We start from the raw sequence: 17,359 nt of genomic DNA, 5'->3' as shown, positions 1-17,359 counted from the left end.
TCTGATGTTATTTGGCACTCTGATGTCTCAGCCTTAAATATCCATCACATAAAATGTTAATTGGATCACCCAGAATGTGGTGTTGATGGGAGTCATTTTCTTTCACAATGAAGTCTGTCATCACAACCAGTAAAGCAACAAGCTATTTTGCTACTTTCTTTCCTATTTAGTTTTGTTGGAACTATTGAGATTATTCTTTAAAAATATTTCAGTTTTACATACTTGCTTATTTTATATTTTCTTCTGAATTTCTCTGCAATCATGATGGTGTCATTATCCAACACCAAGCACTCCAAGTCCAGAACAGCATGTGTCTGACACACTGACGCTCTCTACTCCCCTTCTGTAACATATCTTGACATTAATCGTCTTAAAACACCTCCTACTCAGTTGGTGTAACATTTCATTCCCACACAGCCATCCTTGCAGCCTCTTCCAACCAGTTGTCAGTTTGGTAATAATATGTGCTGAATTGTGAGTAATTTCATATCATGCATTCATGCCCATGAGCAGTGTGGATGATACTTCTAATTTAATTTGTGTTGGACTTTTACTGGCAACAGGGGCCTTCATTTAGTTGGGTTAAATTTGAGCAAAAGCTCAAAATGCTACTTAAATCACTGCATCACTCCAGTTGTGACAATCGAAGGACCTGAAAATCAATGTTAATGTAAATTTTTAAAACTACATTTAGAACGGCTGACCTCGTAAATGTTTTTATTATTTTACAGTTATACATTTGTTCAGCATATCTGATTTAGCATCCAGACTTATCATGAACAGAATGAATGTTTGCCTTCCTTAGAAATGTGTACTTCCTCATGAGTTTCCTAACCATCTTATCTGTGTTAAAACACTATGTCATGATATGCAGACTTACACATAATGAGATACAAGCAGGCAGCTAATGAGTACAGAGAACAGGACATAACCAGATGGTTTCCCACTATAAAAGGCATGAGGCACTCGCACTCTGCCTCTTTCCACTGGTGACATCGACAGTGTGAGTCAGGGTGTACATATATAACTCCTATAGCATGTGGCTAAGAGCTAGTCTGGTTCAGTCAGACAGATTAATCACACTAGGTTAGCAGAGAGTCGAACTCAGAGGATTGAGCTAACTGTGTGACAGGTTCAATAAATCATATTGAACTAACTTCAAGATGTGGAGTATCTCTCGGGTAAAGCTGCATCCAGTTTCAGCCCGTGTTATCTTACTGTGCATAACACGACACACTGCAAAAGTATTTGAATTATTGTCGGTTTATGCACAAAGAATATGTTAGATTGTGGGACAAGTAAGAGAAAGCAGTGGATTGAAGTTAATGTGATCCAACTTCGAGCTTTATTTTGGAAAAATGTATTACACATTGCGATACTGAGCTTCACAGTCTGGAAGGTCATAAGAAACAGGAATAAGCCATTTGGCCCCTTGAGCTTGCTCTACAATTCATTAAGATCATGGCTGATCTGATTATGGCTTTTACTCCACTTTCTTGCCTGTCTTCTCTAATCCTTGATTCTCTTGTAGAACTCAGCCTTGAATATATTCAATGACCCAGCCTCCACTTCTTTCTGTGGAAGAGAATTCCAAAGACTAACAACCCTTTGAGAGAAGAAATTCCTCCTCATCTCTGTCTTAAACGGGTGACCGCTTATTTGTAAAAACTTTTGTCAAATAGTTCTAGATTCCCTCAGGAGAGGAAATATCCCCTCAGCATCTACTCTCTCAAGCTCCCTCAGAATCGTACATGCTTTAATTTGATCACCCCTCATTCTTCTAAACTCCAATGGGTTAGAAATGTAGGAAATAAGAATAGGAGTCCACCATTCAACCTTTCAAGCCTACTCTGCCATTCAGCTAGATCAGGCTAATCTTACTCAATGCCATTTTCCTGCACTATCCCCAAATCCTTTGATACCTTTAATATCTAGAAATCTGTCAATCTCCGTTTTGAATTTACACAATGACTGAGCTTCCACAGTCCTCTGGGGTAGAGGATTCCAAAGAGTCACCACCCTCTGAGTAAAAAAAGATTCCTCCACATCTCAGTCCTAAATGGCCTACCTCTTATTCTGAGACTGACCCTGGTTCTAGACTCACTAACGATGGGAAACATCCTTCCTGCATCTTCCCTGTTAAACCCTGTAAGAATTTTGTGTGTATCAACTAGATCACCTCTCATTCTTCCAAACTCTAGAGAATACAGGTCCAGTTTCCTCAATGTCGCCTTGTAGGAAAATTCCAAGGAATCAGTCTGATGAACCTTTGCTGTATTCCACCGATGGAACGTATGTCTTTCCTTAGGCAAGGAGACCAGTGCTGTTCACAATAATAAGTGCAGCCTTACCAAGAGTCTAAACAACTGAAGCAAAACGTCTTTACTCCTGTACTCACATCCTCTTGTAATAAAGGCCAACACAACATTTGCCTTTCCAATTGCTTGTTGCTTTTACTGATTCACGAACAAGGATACACAATACTTCCCAATCTCTCAGCTTTAAGAAATATTCAGCACTTTTGTTTTTCCTACCAAAGTGGATAACCCATTTTTCCACGTTATATTCCACCTGCCATGTTCTTGCCCACTCACTCAGCCTATCTAAATCCACTTGAAGCCTCTATGTATTTCCCTCACAATTCCCATCTAGTTTTGTGTCATCAACACATTTTTTTTTAAAAACTCGAACATAGAACATAGAACAGTACAGCACAGAACAGGCCCTTCGGCCCTCAATGTTGTGCCGAGCCATGATCACCCTACCCAAACCCACGTATCCACCCTATACCCGTAACCCAACAACCCCCCCCCTTAACCTTACTTTTATTAGGACACTACGGGCAATTTAGCATGGCCAATCCACCTAACCCGCACATCTTTGGACTGTGGGAGGAAACCGGAGCACCCGGAGGAAACCCACGCACACAGGGGGAGGACGTGCAGACTCCACACAGACAGTGACGCAGCCGGGAATCGAACCTGGGACCCTGGAGCTGTGAAGCATTTATGCTAACCACCATGCTACCCTGCTACAAGTTTGTCAAACATAATTTCTCTTTCATTAATCCACATAGACTCTGCTTAACCCTACCATTATTTTGGAAGTGTCCAATAATTGCACCTTGCATATTGCTTATGTTATGTAGGCCTGTTTAGCTCAGTTGGCTAGCTTTAATTTTTATAATCTTTATTAGAGTAGTGTCACAAATAGACTTACATTAACACTGCAAAGAAGTTGCTGTGTAAATCCCCTAGTGGAAACCCACACAGACACAGAGAGGACGTGCCAACTCTGCACAGACAGTGACCCAAGCCGGGAATCAAACCCGGGACCCTGACGCTGTGAAGCAACAGTGCTACCGTGCCTCATGCTGCTATTCGGCGAAAAGTAGCCTGAGTTTAAAGCATTTGTGTGAACACTAGCAGTGGGGGGTCCTATACAATAAACAAATCCAGGATATAAACTCTTGTCCAAATCTAAACCTCCCAAGAATCTAGAAGAGACATCCCCACTCCACCCTATCAAATGCCTTTTCAGCATCTAGGGAAACAATCACACTGGATTTGGCACTGTAGAGGGGGAAAGAGGACAACATTTAATACACAACGTATATTGGCCGACAATTGCTGACCCTTGACGAAGCCTGCCCAATTTTCCGAGATCATCTCTGGGAGGCAGTGCTCCAACCACAGTACCAGCACTTTTGCAAGTAACTTCGCGTCCGGGTTTAAAACAATATGTCAGTATGACCCACATTCTGTCGGGTTCTTGTCTTTCTTAAGAATCCCGGATATAGAGGACTGTGCAAGTGTAAAGGGCAATGAACCCTGGGACAAGGGGTCATTAAACATATCTAAAATTACAGGGACCAATGCCCTGCAATCGTCTTATAATACTCGATGGGGAAACTGTCAGGGTCAGGAGCTTTGCTTGTCTCCAGCAACCTAATGTATTTCCTAATTTCCTTTGGCCCCGTGGGGATTCCAACTCTTCCCTCCTCCCCCTCTGCACCATTGGGATTGATAACCCACCCAAAAAAAATCAGTCATGGCCGAACTCTCCGCCAGGGGCACCGATCTATAACAATCCTGATAAAATGTTTCAAAAACGGCATTGAGCTGAGACGGGACAGAAACCAGGTTGCTTCCGTCATATTCTCCACTGCCGAGCTCTGAGAATCTTTTGATTCAGTCGACAAATTTCTACTTTCATGCTTTTGCCCGCTTGGTTTTCAAGGCGTTTCTTCCATGTAGGTACCTTATTCCATTAAGCAAGTGGATTTTTAAACAGAAACCCCCTTGAAACTGAATTAAAAGGACTAAAAGAATAGTACCCTAGTGGGGGAGCCATCTCGTGCACATTTTCCTTGTTAAAACTAATTAGCGATCTTGTGATTCTCCCTCCATGTTTTATTTAAAAAAAGTAAAAGTCATGGTTCCATTCTGGGCTTTTCCCCTCCAGTTATAACATCAACTGGGATCTTAACAAAGGGGACCACGCTATTCCATGTGCTTTCACCAATGTCCTGTGCTGTTGTAGCAAGATATCCCTACTTTTATATTTCTCGCAGTAAAGGCCAACATTAAATTTGCTTTCCTAATTACTTGCTGTAACTGCATGCTGCGTTTTTGTGATGCATGTACATGGACAGGACACTCAGATCCCCTTGTATCGTAGCATTCTGCAGTTTTTCTCCATTTAAATAATATTCTGGTTTTCTATTCTTCCTGCCAAAGTGGGCAACTTCCCATTTTCCTGCATTATATTCCACCTGCTACAATTTTTCCCCACTCATCTTAATCTTTGTATTGCAGACTTGATGTATCCTCCTCAGCTTGATTTCCTATCTGACTTTTTGCATGGTTATCAAATTTGGCTGCAGCTCAGTCGGTCCCTTCATCCAAGTGATTGATATAGATTGTAAATTATTGAGGCCCCAGCACTAATCCCTGTGGCACTCCACTAATTACTGTTTGCCAACTTGAAAATTATGCATTTATCACAACTCTCTGCCTCTTTTTAGTTAGCCAATCCTCTGTCCATACTAATATATCATCCCTAACGCATGAGATCATATTTTGTGTGGTAATTTTTTTACGCCACCTTATCGAATGCCTTTTGGAAATCCAAATTTACTACATCTACTGATACCCCTTCATCCATCTTGCTGGTTGAAGCCTTAAAGAAATCTAATAAATTTGTCAAACACAATTTTCCTTCCACAAAACCACATTGACTGCCTGATTGTACTATGATTTTCTAAATATCCTGCTGCTACCTCCTTAATAATCGATTCTTGCATTTTCTCAATGACTGATGTTAGATCTGCAGTTTCCTGATTTTTTTTTCTCCCTCCTTTCTTGAATAGTGGTGCTACATATGTGGTTTCCCAATCTGCTTGATCCTTTCCAGACTCTTAAGGAATTTTGGAAGATTTTATTCGATGCATTCCCTATTGCCGCAGCTACATCTTTTGAAAACCTAAGATGCAGACCATCAAATCTAGGGTACTTGAACCCATCAGTCTTTCCAACACATTTTCTCTAGCAATTATGATTGCTTGAAGCTTCTCCATCCCTTTCACCCTCTGCTTCTCTGCTATTCTTGGGATTCTTTTTTGTGTCTTCAACTGTGAAGAAAAATGCAAACAACTTGGTTAATGTTTCTGCCATTTCTTGTTTCCCACTATTAATTATCTTATGAGGGACTACTGATTTCCTACTTCTATACTTGTAGAAGCTTTCCCTGTCTGATTTTATATTTCTTGCTAGTTTTTTCTCTTCTTTAGTCATCCTTTGCTGGTTTCTAAAATTTTCTCAATCTTCTGGTCTAGCAGTAATCTATTTAGCATTGTACATTTTTTTCCCAATTTGATGCTATCCTTAATTTACAACACCAGTTCAAAGTCCAACAGGTTTGTTTCGAATCACTAGCTTTCGGAGCGCAGCATTCACCTGAAGGCATTCACCTGAGGGAGGAGCTGCGCTCCGAAAGCTAGTGATTCAAAACAAACCTGTTGGACTTTAACCTGGTGTTGTAAGACTTCTTACTGTGCCCACCCCAGTCCAACCCCGGCATCTCCACATCATCCTTAACTTAGTTAGCCATGGATGTTGCATCCTTCTCGTATAGTCCGATGCGAGAGACAGACTCTCTTGGAGAGTTATGAAATATCCCTTTAGATGTCTGCCACTTCCCTACCGTCTTATCGTTAATCTATTTTCCCATTCCAACCAACATCAATTTTCATGCCCTTGCAACTGCTTTTATTTAAGTTTAAGACCCTAGTTTCAGACCCACATTTCCCATCGTCAAAACTGAATGTTAAATTCTATCATATTATGTTCATTCTTCCAAGAGTATCCTTTACTATCAAACTATTCGGAAGGACAGAGTGGATGGTAAGGTGCAGCTATGTTATTTAAGGATGACATCCGGGCAGCAGTGAGAGATGACATTGGTGCTATGGAAGATAAGGTTCAATCCATTTGGGTGGAAATCAGGAATAGTAAGGCGAAAAAGTCACTGATAGGAGTAGTCTATAGGCCACCAAATAATAACATTACGGTGGTGCGGTAATAAACAACAAAATAACTGATGCATGTAGAAATGGTACAGCAATTATCATGGGGGATTTTAATCTACATGTTGATTGGTTTAACCAGGTCGGTCAAGGCAGCCTTGAGGAGGAGTTTATAGAATGTATCCACGATAGTTTCCTGGAACAGTATGGAATGCAACCTACGAGAAAACAAGCGGTCCTCGATCTTGTCCTGAGTAATGAGACAGGATTTTTAAAATATATATATTTATTCTCCTTTTTCACATTTTCTCCCAAATTTGCACCCATCAACAATAAGCAATAACGAATATAATATCAATCCCCATATCAACAACATCAATCCCATCCTCCCACCAACCCCCAAACACAAGCCCGCATGTTAACATAAACAAATAACAAAAAGGAATTAGGAATCACCCATAGTCACCATTAATACATACAGTCCCCCTCCTCCCAACACCTTTCTCTCTCCCCCCCCCCCCCCCCCAAACTAATGTTCGATGTTATCCAATTCTTGAAAGTGCATAATGAATAACGCCCGTGAATTGTAGAACCCCTCCATCCTCCGCCTCAGTTCAAAATTAACCTTCTCAAGAGTCAAGAATTCCAACAGGTCCTCTCGCCATGCCAGGGCACAGGGTGAAGAGGCTGCTCTCCATCCCAACAGGATCCACCTTCAGGCGATCAACGAGGCGAAGGCTACAACATCTGCCTCCGCACCTGTTCTCTACCCTGGCTGGTCCGACACCCCTAATATGGCCTCCCAAGGGCCCGACTCCAGTTTCATGTGTACCACTTTAGAGATTATCCTAAAAACCTCCTTCCAGTAATCCTCCAGCTTTGGACAGTACTAAAACATATGAACGTGATTTGCGCCCCCTGCAACGTTCACCCACATTTTCTACCCCCTCAAAGAATCGGCTCATCCTCGCCCACGTGAGGTGTGCTCTGTATACCACCTTCAGCTGTATCAGCCCCAACCTCGCACAAGAAATGGAGGCGTCACTCTCCCAACTCTCCCTCCTACTTTGTTTTGATCCCTTCCAGTGGTGCATTCTCCTCTTCCAAAATAGCCCCTTAAACCACCGACACTACCCCCTTCTCCAGTCCCCCTGTTGTCAACACCTCCTCCAGCAACGTGGCGGCCGGCTCCACCGGGAAGCTCAGTATCTCCTTCCTATCAAAATCTCGAACCTATAAACATTTCCCCCTGCTCCAGCCCATACTTCGCTCCCAGCTCTTTCAATCCTGCAAACCGACCCCCAAGAAACAAATATTTTGGTGTCTTAATCCCCTTCTCCTCCCATTTCCAAAACTTTCCGTCACACTTCCCTGGCTCAAACCTGTGGTTCCCCCGAATAGGCATTTTCATTGACCCTGCCTCCAACCGAAGTGTTGGCGAAACTGCCTCCAAATTCTCAATGAAGCTATTATTACCGGACTCCCCGAGTGCTGTTGCTAGCGCCTTCAATCCCAACCCCCTACACAAACTCTCCTCCTTTCTGACCCACTGGGAATCAACCCCTCTGACCCAGCTCCGCACCTTCTCCACATTCGCCGTCCAGTAATAATACATCAGGTTTGGAAGACCCAAATCCCCTGCCTGCCTTATCCTCTGTAGCAGCACCTTTCTAACTCTGGTTAGCTTCCGTCCCCATATGAATAAGGTAATCCTAGAACATAGAACATTACAGCGCAGTACAGGCCTTTCGGCCCTCGATGTTGCACCGTCCTGTGAAACCCCTCTAAAGTCTCTCTACACTATTCCCTTATCGTCCATATGTCTATCCAATGACCATTTAAATGCGTTTAGTGTTGGCGAGTCCACTACTATTGCAGGCAGGGCATTCCACACCCTTACTACTCTCTGAGTAACCCTAACCCTAATCATTCCTTCAATCTCTAAAACAAGCCTTTGGCAGGAAAATCGGCAGGCATTGAAAAATAAACAGAAATCGCGGCAACACGTTTGTTTTAACCACCTGTACCCGACCTGCCAGTGACTGAGGGAGATCATCCCACCTCGCCAGATCAGCTTTCACTCTCCCCACCAAACTAGAAATGTTGTACCTACGGAGCCCCCCCCCCCCCCCCCCAACTCCCAAGCAACCTGCACCCCCAGGTATCTAAAGTGAGTCCCTGCCCTACGGAATGGCAGACCCCACCCCCGGCCAAGACACCACAAAATATGCAAAAATACCACAAAATACGCAACTCTTGTCTAGATTTAATTTGTACCCCGAGAAAGACTCAAACACCCGAAGCAGCTCCAATATTCCTGTGCAAAAGAAAAAATGGAATGGGTGGGCTGTCTTGCATGCAAATGTTGAACCAGCTAGGCTTGCAGGAGTTTAGATAAGTTGTGGTGACTTGATTGAAACATATACAAACCTGAGGAGATAGTTCCGTTATCCGTTCAGACAGCTTCTGGAAAATAGTAGCCCCTGCCAATGAACTGATCAGTTGGTTTTTATGGCCGTTGCCAATAAGCCATCAGCTCAATCGGTGGATTCCTAAATTTACCTTTACAATCAAAGAAAAGGATTCAGGAATCCACCATCTCACAGCACCAGGGATCAAGTTCAATTGCAGCCTTTGGTGACTGTTTGCAGTTCGCACATTCTCCCCGTGTCTGTGTAGATTAGCTCTAGGTGCTCGGGGTTCCTCCCACTGTCCAAAGATGTATAGGTTAGGTGGGGTTATGGGGATAAGGCAGGGAGTGGGCCTGGTTAGCGTGCACTCTTGGAGAGTCAGTGCAGAGTCTATGGGCTGAATGGCCTTCTTTTGCACTGCAGGGATTCTATGATCTTTGACCCGGGCTCTTCTCAGCCCGCAGCTCCAACAATTTACTCAGTACTACTTACCTCTTTGATCATTGCAACTTTTTTGAGTTCCTCCCTTCCATTTTTGAATTTATAGCTGCTTCTGGGATATTACTTGTATTTTCAATGGTGAGGACTGATACAAAATATCCGTTCAATTAATCCACCATCTCCTTGTTTTCCATTATTGATTCTTCAGACTCACTTTCTTTCGGACCAACACTCCCTTTGTTAACTTTTTAAAAATATGTTTATAAAATCTTTTCTATTTGTTTTTATATTTCTGGTTTCTTTCTATTCTACTCCAATTTTTCTGTCTTTATTAATCTTTTACTCAGCCTCTGCTGTTCCTCGTATTCTGTCCAATCATCTGACCTGCCACCTGTCTTCAATCTTGCAATCAAGACCGACACTTAGACATAGACATAGAACAGTACAGCACAGAACAGGCCCTTCGGCCCTCGATGTTGTGCCGAGCAATGATCACCCTACTTAAACCCACGTAACCCGTATACCCGTAACCTTCATTGTTGCTTTCCCTGTTCCCACCAGTCCCACAGGTTAAGGGTGCTGTGCAGTTTCTCTCTCTCATTAGTGCAAGTCTTTGAATAAGTGTAAGGCTAAAGAACTGTCTTTCACCAAATGTATTATCTTGGCCATTGTCTAAGTAACAATGAAGGGCAGGATTGAACTCAACCTTGGTGGTGTCTTTTCGACGAGTAGTCTCTTACTGATGGAACCTTACAAAATGTGATACCTGGGATGAGGTATTAGAGGAATGTCAGTTTCAAAAAAAATTAAAACTTTGTTCGGAGTAGAGAAGCTTTTTTCAGTCGTAGTGTGCTGTAATATTGCATACTGTTGACTATGCTTTGTTTTATAAAATTCCATTTCTGAGCTGGAATTATAAGAACTTTGTAACCAACAGTAAGGGCGAGATTCTCCCATCGGGAGACTACGGGCGCTATTCTCCGCTCCAGCGCGGTATCGGGAAGGCCGTCATGAACTCGGCCGAGTTTGATGACGACGGCGTCGGAGGCCGCTCCTCGCACCCTATTCACCCCCCCCCCCCCCGGGGGCTAGGAGCGGCGTTGTGAGAAACTCGGCCGCCGGGCCTTGACGCCTGCGTCAAAGCGGCGCGCCGAGAATGACGTGACGGCGGCGCCTAAGTGACGTCAGCTGCGCATGCGCAGGTTGGCCGGCTCCAACCCGCGCAAGCGCGGTTGCCGTCCTCCCCTCCGCTGCCCCGCAAGACGTGGCAGCTTGATCTTGCGGGGCGGCGGAGGGGAAAGAGTGCGTCCATTGGAGACGCCGGCCCGACGATCGGTGGGCATTGAACGCGGGCCAGTCCCCTCCCGAGCACGGCCGTGCTGCTCACTCCCCTCTCCGCCCCCCACAAGCCACTCTCTCCTTCAGAGAGGCCGGCCCGCCGATTGGTGGGCACTGATCGCGGGGCAGACCCCTTTTGAGGCCCCCCCCCCGTGCTCGATTTCCTCCCCCCCCAACGTTCCAGCACTGTTCCCGCAGGCAGCGACCAGGTCTGAATGGCGCCGGCGGGAACACGTCGTATTGGGCAGGCCGCTCGGCCCATCCGGGCCGGGTGCGAGCGGCGATTCTCCGAGCAGCCAACCATAAATCTCGCCATGCCGGTTTGGGGGTGGTGGGAGAATCGCGTACAGGTGCCGGGGGGGGGGGGGGGGGGGGGGGGGGGGGGGGGGGGGGGGGGGAAGAGTTGCGCCCTAAATGTTTTTGACCTTGTCGAGTGCTAGGATGTTTGTAACTGGTTTAACAGGTGCCAGGTATCTCAGTGTTAATGGAGAAGTAAAATGTGCGAAGCTGACATTCCTTTCCACGTTCATGATCTCTGTTAATAAAAAATGATCTCTAACAGTAATTATTTATGTTACTTTCTGTAGGATTGAGTCCCAAGGTAATGTTTGGATATGAAACTTATGAAAAGTGACTGTGCCTTTCTGCAATATGCTAAAATCAGACTCGCAGTAAACTATTTCTGCCATTTGAAAAAAATTGGCGACTATACGAACTAGGGGCGCGATTCTCCGCTCCCCACGCCGGGTGGGAGAATCGCGGGAGGGCCGCCGGCCGCGTCCTTCTCGGCCTGTCGAGATTTACGGGCCGCCGCTCCTAGCCCCCTGGAGGGGGAGAATAGGGGGTGAGGAGCGGCCTCCGACGCCATTGTGAAATATTCCGGGTTTCACAACAGCGTCGGCCTTTGCGGAGAATTCCGCCCTAGGAGTCTGTTCCGCCATCTGTCTGGCTCTGCCTTAAAAATATTCAAAGACTGTTTCCACTGCCTTTTGAGGAAATGAGTTCCAGAGACACGCGACCTTCAGAAGGGAAAAAAATTCTCATTATCTCCATCTTAAATTAACAACCACTTATTTTTAAACAGTGACCTCTAGTTCTAGATTCTCCAACAAAAGGAGAGATCCTCTCCATATCCACCCTGCCAATACCCTCAGGATCTTAAAGGTTTCAATCAAGTAGCGTACCCATTTCTGGGTTTAGTCGAGTAAATCTTCTGTAAACTGCTTCTAACACATTTACACACCTATATTAGTAGCAAGGAGACAATTATTCTGAAGAAGTGCTTGTTTGCTTTTTTAAATTTGATTGTATTGATGCAAATCCAGACATGTAACGGGTACTGTGCTGTTGGATTAATAACCTGAAACATGTGAGTTTAAATCTCACTATGAAAGATCGATCCTTCAAAAAAAGTTTGGAAATAGTAAGTACATATCATTTTTTAAAAAGAAGAGTGGCCATGATATATTTTCCTGTCAACACAACTTGAACTTGCATCATGCCTTCAACGTAGTAGGGTGCTATGTAAACAGGAGCATTATCAAACACTGATAAGGACATATTGGGACAAGTTGCTTGGTCGAAGTGGTAGGTATTAAGGAGTATCTTATATTATGGGCCAGGGTTTGGAGAACCCCAAAGTGTATCATCGAGTTCACCTGACCCACAACTTTTAATAGATTTTGGTTATGGGGAGCACAAGGGCCCACTCTACAGGTGTGATGCAAAAGAGATCTGAAGTACTTTTAAAACAAAACAATGTTTATTATATGAATCCAGTTAACATTTTATAAACACACAATAAACATCTTAGCAACTATCAACTCAAATACTCTCCCCAAATAATACAGTACTCTATTAATGGAGGTCAATCCAGGCAAATGCGAGGTGATGCACTTTGGAAGATCTAATTCAAGAGCGGACTATATGGTCAATGGAAGAGTCCTGGGGAAAATTGATGTACAGAGAGATCTGGGAGTTCAGGTCCATTGTACCCTGAAGGTGGCAACACAGGTTGATAGAGTAGTCAAGAAGGCATACAGCATGCTTGCCTTCATCGGACGGGGTATTGAGTACAAGAGTCGGCAGGTCTATTTACAGTTGTATAGGACTTTGGTTAGGCCACATTTGGAATACTGCGTGCAGTTCTGTTTGCCACATTACCAGAAGGATGTGGATGCTTTAGAGAGGGTACAGAGGAGGTTCACCAGGATGTTGCCTGGTATGGAGGGTGCTAGCTATGAAGAAATGTTGAGTAGATTAGGATTGTTTTCGTTGGAAAGACGGAGGTTGAGGGGGGACCTGATTGAGGTCTACAAAATTATGAGAGTTATGGACAGGGTGGATAGCAACAAGCTTTTTCTAAGATTGGGGGTGTCAATTACAAGGGGTCACGATTTCAAGGTGAGAGGGGGAAAGTTTAAGGGAGATGTGCGTGGAAACTTTTTTATGCCGAGGGTGGTGGGTGCCTGGAACGCTTTGCCAGTGGAGGTGGTAGAGGCGGGCACGATAGCATCATTTAAGATGCATCTAGACAGATATATGAACTGGCGGGGAACAGAGGGAAGTAGACCTTGGAAAATAGGCGACAGGTTTAGATAAAGGATCTGGATCGGCGCAGGCTGGGAGGGCCGAAGGGCCTGTTCCTGTGCTGTAAGTTTCTTTGTTCTTTGTTCATAAGTGGCCCTTAATCTTTCCTAGCAACATCTAAAGACAAATACCCTCTTTAACAAAGACAGCAGGTTTAAAGTCTCTACTGAGAGCACTTATCACTTTTAAATTAGCAAGTGATCTGATGACATTCTTTTCATGCAGAGAGAGATCAAAATTACACCTTGTTTGGCTGGATGCAGTTCCAACTCTGAAAATGAAACAAAACACACACTGTAGCTGCCAGCTGAAGAACGAAAGTAAAACAACCCGGCTCCACCCACTGGTGACATCCAGTCTGACATCACTACAGCTATTTGATAAACACTCATTTCTTAAAGGTGCACCCACTACAGCTATTTGATAAATACCCATTTCTTAAAGGTACTCTCACATGACACTTAAAAGGAGGGAAGAGATTGCGGTGGAGAGGTTTAGGGAGGAAATTTCAGAGTTTAGGGTCCACGCAGCTGAAGGCACTGGTGGAGTGATTAAAAATGAGATTGTGCAAGATGTCAGAATTGGAAAAGTGCAGGGATCTTGTAAGGCTGTTGGGCGGAGTGGTTGTGGAGTTAGGGATGAATGATTCCACGGAAGGATTTTAATAAAGGTTCATTTTCAAATTGTGAAAGTGCTGGACAGAGTTTCAGTGTATACCAGTGTAATGGGAGAACAGGCCTCTGTATAAGCGAGGACACGGACAGCATAATTTTCCATGAGCTCAAATTTACAGAAGGTGGAAGATGAGAAGCCTGCCAAGAGAGCATTGGAATAGTTGAGTCCAGGGATAACAATGGTCTCATGGTAGAGGCTAAAATCAACTGCTTAACCAGCATCCTTTAGTCGCCACTTTTCCTACCTCCTTATCTGGTTTGATGTATATCTGCAGTCCTATTCTGATAGCTACTGTTAACTCTTAACTGCCCTTTGAAGTTGCCTAGCAAGCTACTCATATCAAATCAAGACAACTAAGGATTCGCAATAAATGTTATCATGGCAAAACTCAAAGTCCAATAATGAATGAATGAAAAAATATCCAGGCAGGCAGTAGCTATTAAGAGTACTATAATACCCATTGTTACCCAGGCAGGCAAACGATGTGAAGTGATAGTCCACAAAGTTTGATTCTGAGGCTACTGTTCTTCACCATTACACAGAATCTCTAGAGTGCAGAAGGATGCCATTCAGCCCATCGAGTACATAAACAATTTCAATTTGTACTCTTGAATCCGTAGTACAGGTTCAATATTTGTAGACAACATCAAATTGTGTTTAGGGGGTAATTAATAGAGGAAGACAGTGTCAAAATAAAAATATTAAACTTGCAGAATGTGAAAATGAAATTCAATATAGATAAGTATGAGGTGGACAAGAGTAGGGAGACCACATACTCCTTGAAAAATAAGTAGCTGAATAGGGTGGAGGAACAGATTTGGGGGTACAAATTTACAAATCACTAAGAGTAGGAATGTGGGTTAATAAGGCCATAAAAATAGAACATTGTGCTGGAGTTTATTTCTGGAGCGATCATATTGAAAAGAAGAGGAGCTAAGTAAGCTTGTATTGAGCCTCAGTTAGATCACACAGTACTGAGAGTAATTCTGGTCTCCATAATTTAAAAGAATATAAAGGCACTGGAGAAGGTGCAAATATAATTTGTTAGAATAATAATGCCAGATGAAAAATGAATCCGGCTGCTTTCCTCTAGAGACGAGAATTCGGAATGGGTGACATGAAAGAGTTTGTTCGGGTCAACATGGAGACTGACCTGCAGGAGAGATCAGGCATAGGGGCTATAAATATAAGGTGAACATTAAAAAAAAAAATCAATTCAGGTCAAACTTCTTTATCCAGTGAGTGATTAGAATGTGGCACATTTTACCAACAGGAGTAGTGGATGGGTTTAAGGGGAAACTAGACAACCACATGAGGAAAAAAGGAATAGAAAAATAAACTGACGGCATTAGATGAAGAAGGGTGGGAGGAGGCTCATGTAGCTGGAAAACATGGTTATTGACCTACTGAGGCAAATAATCTATTTCTGCATTGTAAATACTGTCTAATGAAAATGAGTCCGAGACATTCAGCAATACAATCGATCTTAAACATGCTCTTATTGGAAATTACTGTGCAATTATTGTCAGATATGAGTATTAGAAAGATGTAATTGAACATTTTCTCTGTTTCAGTGGGCTAAACCTTGCGCCAGTTGCACGTCTGAGAGGCACTTGGGAAAAACTGCCGAGCAAGTATGAAAAGCTTCTTCGGGACCTTCAAGATCTCTTTGATCCTTCAAGAAACATGGCAAAATATAGAAACGTTCTCAGCAGCCAGAGTCTGCAGCCACCCATCATTCCACTGTTTCCTGTCGTCAAAAAAGACCTCACTTTCCTGCACGAAGGTATTCCATTATTGAAGTACAAGCTGCTCATACAGATAATTCACAGCACGCAGTCAACTGCTTGTTAACTGTTTTAAACTCTTGCAGCAGTATCCCTAGCCTTTGTGATAACTGTTTGGAGCTCCCATTATTCTCAGGATATCAATAAGACTGGTCGCTATTCAGTTTGTAACTGTGTGGGAATCCTGTTTATTCAGTGAGGCCAAATGCTGTCAAGCTCAGGAAATTTTAAATGACCTTAACAATTCGCAAGAGTGACACATATGGAAGACGCATTTAAATATGTTGGGCAGCCGTCTTTCATAAGTGACATGCATCAAATAGGTCGCATTTTTAAGCAAACTGAGCAGTTGTCAATCTCAGTAAGTGACCCGTGACAGGCCTGCATTTGTTGTGAAAGCTCTATAGATTATTTTTATCAGCAGGGTAAAGGTTAAACTAACAGACACAATATTTATTGCACTAACTGTACAGTGTTTATTTCGCAGGGTAAGGGTTGAAATACTGTTACAAATGATGACAGAAATTTAATCAGGTCTGGAAAACCTTTCGGTTTTTTATTTTTGTGTGGTACGATGAAATATTATGCAAAAACATCAGTGTAAAGTTTCCAGTAGCTGCTTCTGGTTTAATGACAGTGCAGTGTATCCAAAAATGCTTGTCTGTGTTGTAATAGCCTGAATGTACTAAAGTGTTTTGGAGTCTGTAATAATATTTAGATTTTTCTTTTATGAAAAGAATTAGGATCGTAACACTTGCATGAATTGGGATTTTAGAGTAATTCAAGAACCTAATAGATGGTGCAGGTTAGAGCGGCATGTGGCGCAGTGGATAGCACTGGGACTGTGGTGCTGAGGACCCGGGTTCGAATCCCGGCCCTGGATCACTGTCAGTGTGGAGGTTGCACATTCTCCCCATGTCTGCGTGGGTTTTACCCCCACGACCCAAAGATGTGCGGGTTAGGTGGATTGGCCACGCTAAATTGCGCCTTAATTGGAAAAAATGAATTGGGTACTCTTAAATTTTAAAAAACATAGATGGTGCAGGTAGATATGCAGCAACTAATAGTTGATACTGGGTGATCCGTATCAATTCCTTTGTAACCATTTGGGCCAATATAAAAGAGAAGTTGGTTATTTATTTGTTCAGTCTTTTAAAACGTTCATGTCTAACATATTTTCACCTATATCATGCCATCACATGTTACATGTAACATAATATGATGGTCTGTAGTAGGCCATTTGAGCCCTCGAACTGCTCACCATTCATTATTTATCATAGCTGATCTGATTGTGGCCTCAACACCACATTCCGACTACCCCCAATAACATTTGACTCCCTAATTAGTCAAGAATCTAGCGATCTCTGACTTTAAACTATACGTTGATCCAACCTCACTTCACCACTTCCTGGAAAAGAGAGTTCCAAAAAATCATGATGTTTGAGAAAAAATATTTCTTCTCGCCTGTCTTAAAAGGGAGGTCCTTTATTTTAACTGTATCCACCAATTTTACCCAACCGGCCCAGTTTTAAAGAACTGAGTAAAAACTTTGTATGGAATTCTGTGTACCCTCTACTTTAACAATCTGAGGA

At 43.2% G+C, this 17,359-nt stretch overlaps 1 protein-coding gene across 14 annotated transcripts in view; it reads left to right on the top strand.

Moving 5' to 3' along the window:
• Nucleotides 1–17,359, top strand: part of LOC119965324 (rap guanine nucleotide exchange factor 6-like) — a 498,093-nt gene that overhangs the window by 427,959 nt on the left and 52,775 nt on the right. For all 14 annotated transcript variants that reach the window (XM_038795925.1, XM_038795924.1, XM_038795922.1 and 11 more), the window contains one exon: nt 15,555–15,766. In XM_038795925.1, coding sequence (XP_038651853.1) covers nt 15,555–15,766 — 212 coding nt within the window. The remainder of the gene's footprint in view (nt 1–15,554; nt 15,767–17,359) is intronic.

Source organism: Scyliorhinus canicula, chromosome 4, assembly GCF_902713615.1.
Source record: "Scyliorhinus canicula chromosome 4, sScyCan1.1, whole genome shotgun sequence".
Lineage (NCBI taxonomy): Eukaryota > Metazoa > Chordata > Chondrichthyes > Carcharhiniformes > Scyliorhinidae > Scyliorhinus > Scyliorhinus canicula.
This window is presented reverse-complemented; position numbering and strand designations above follow the sequence as displayed.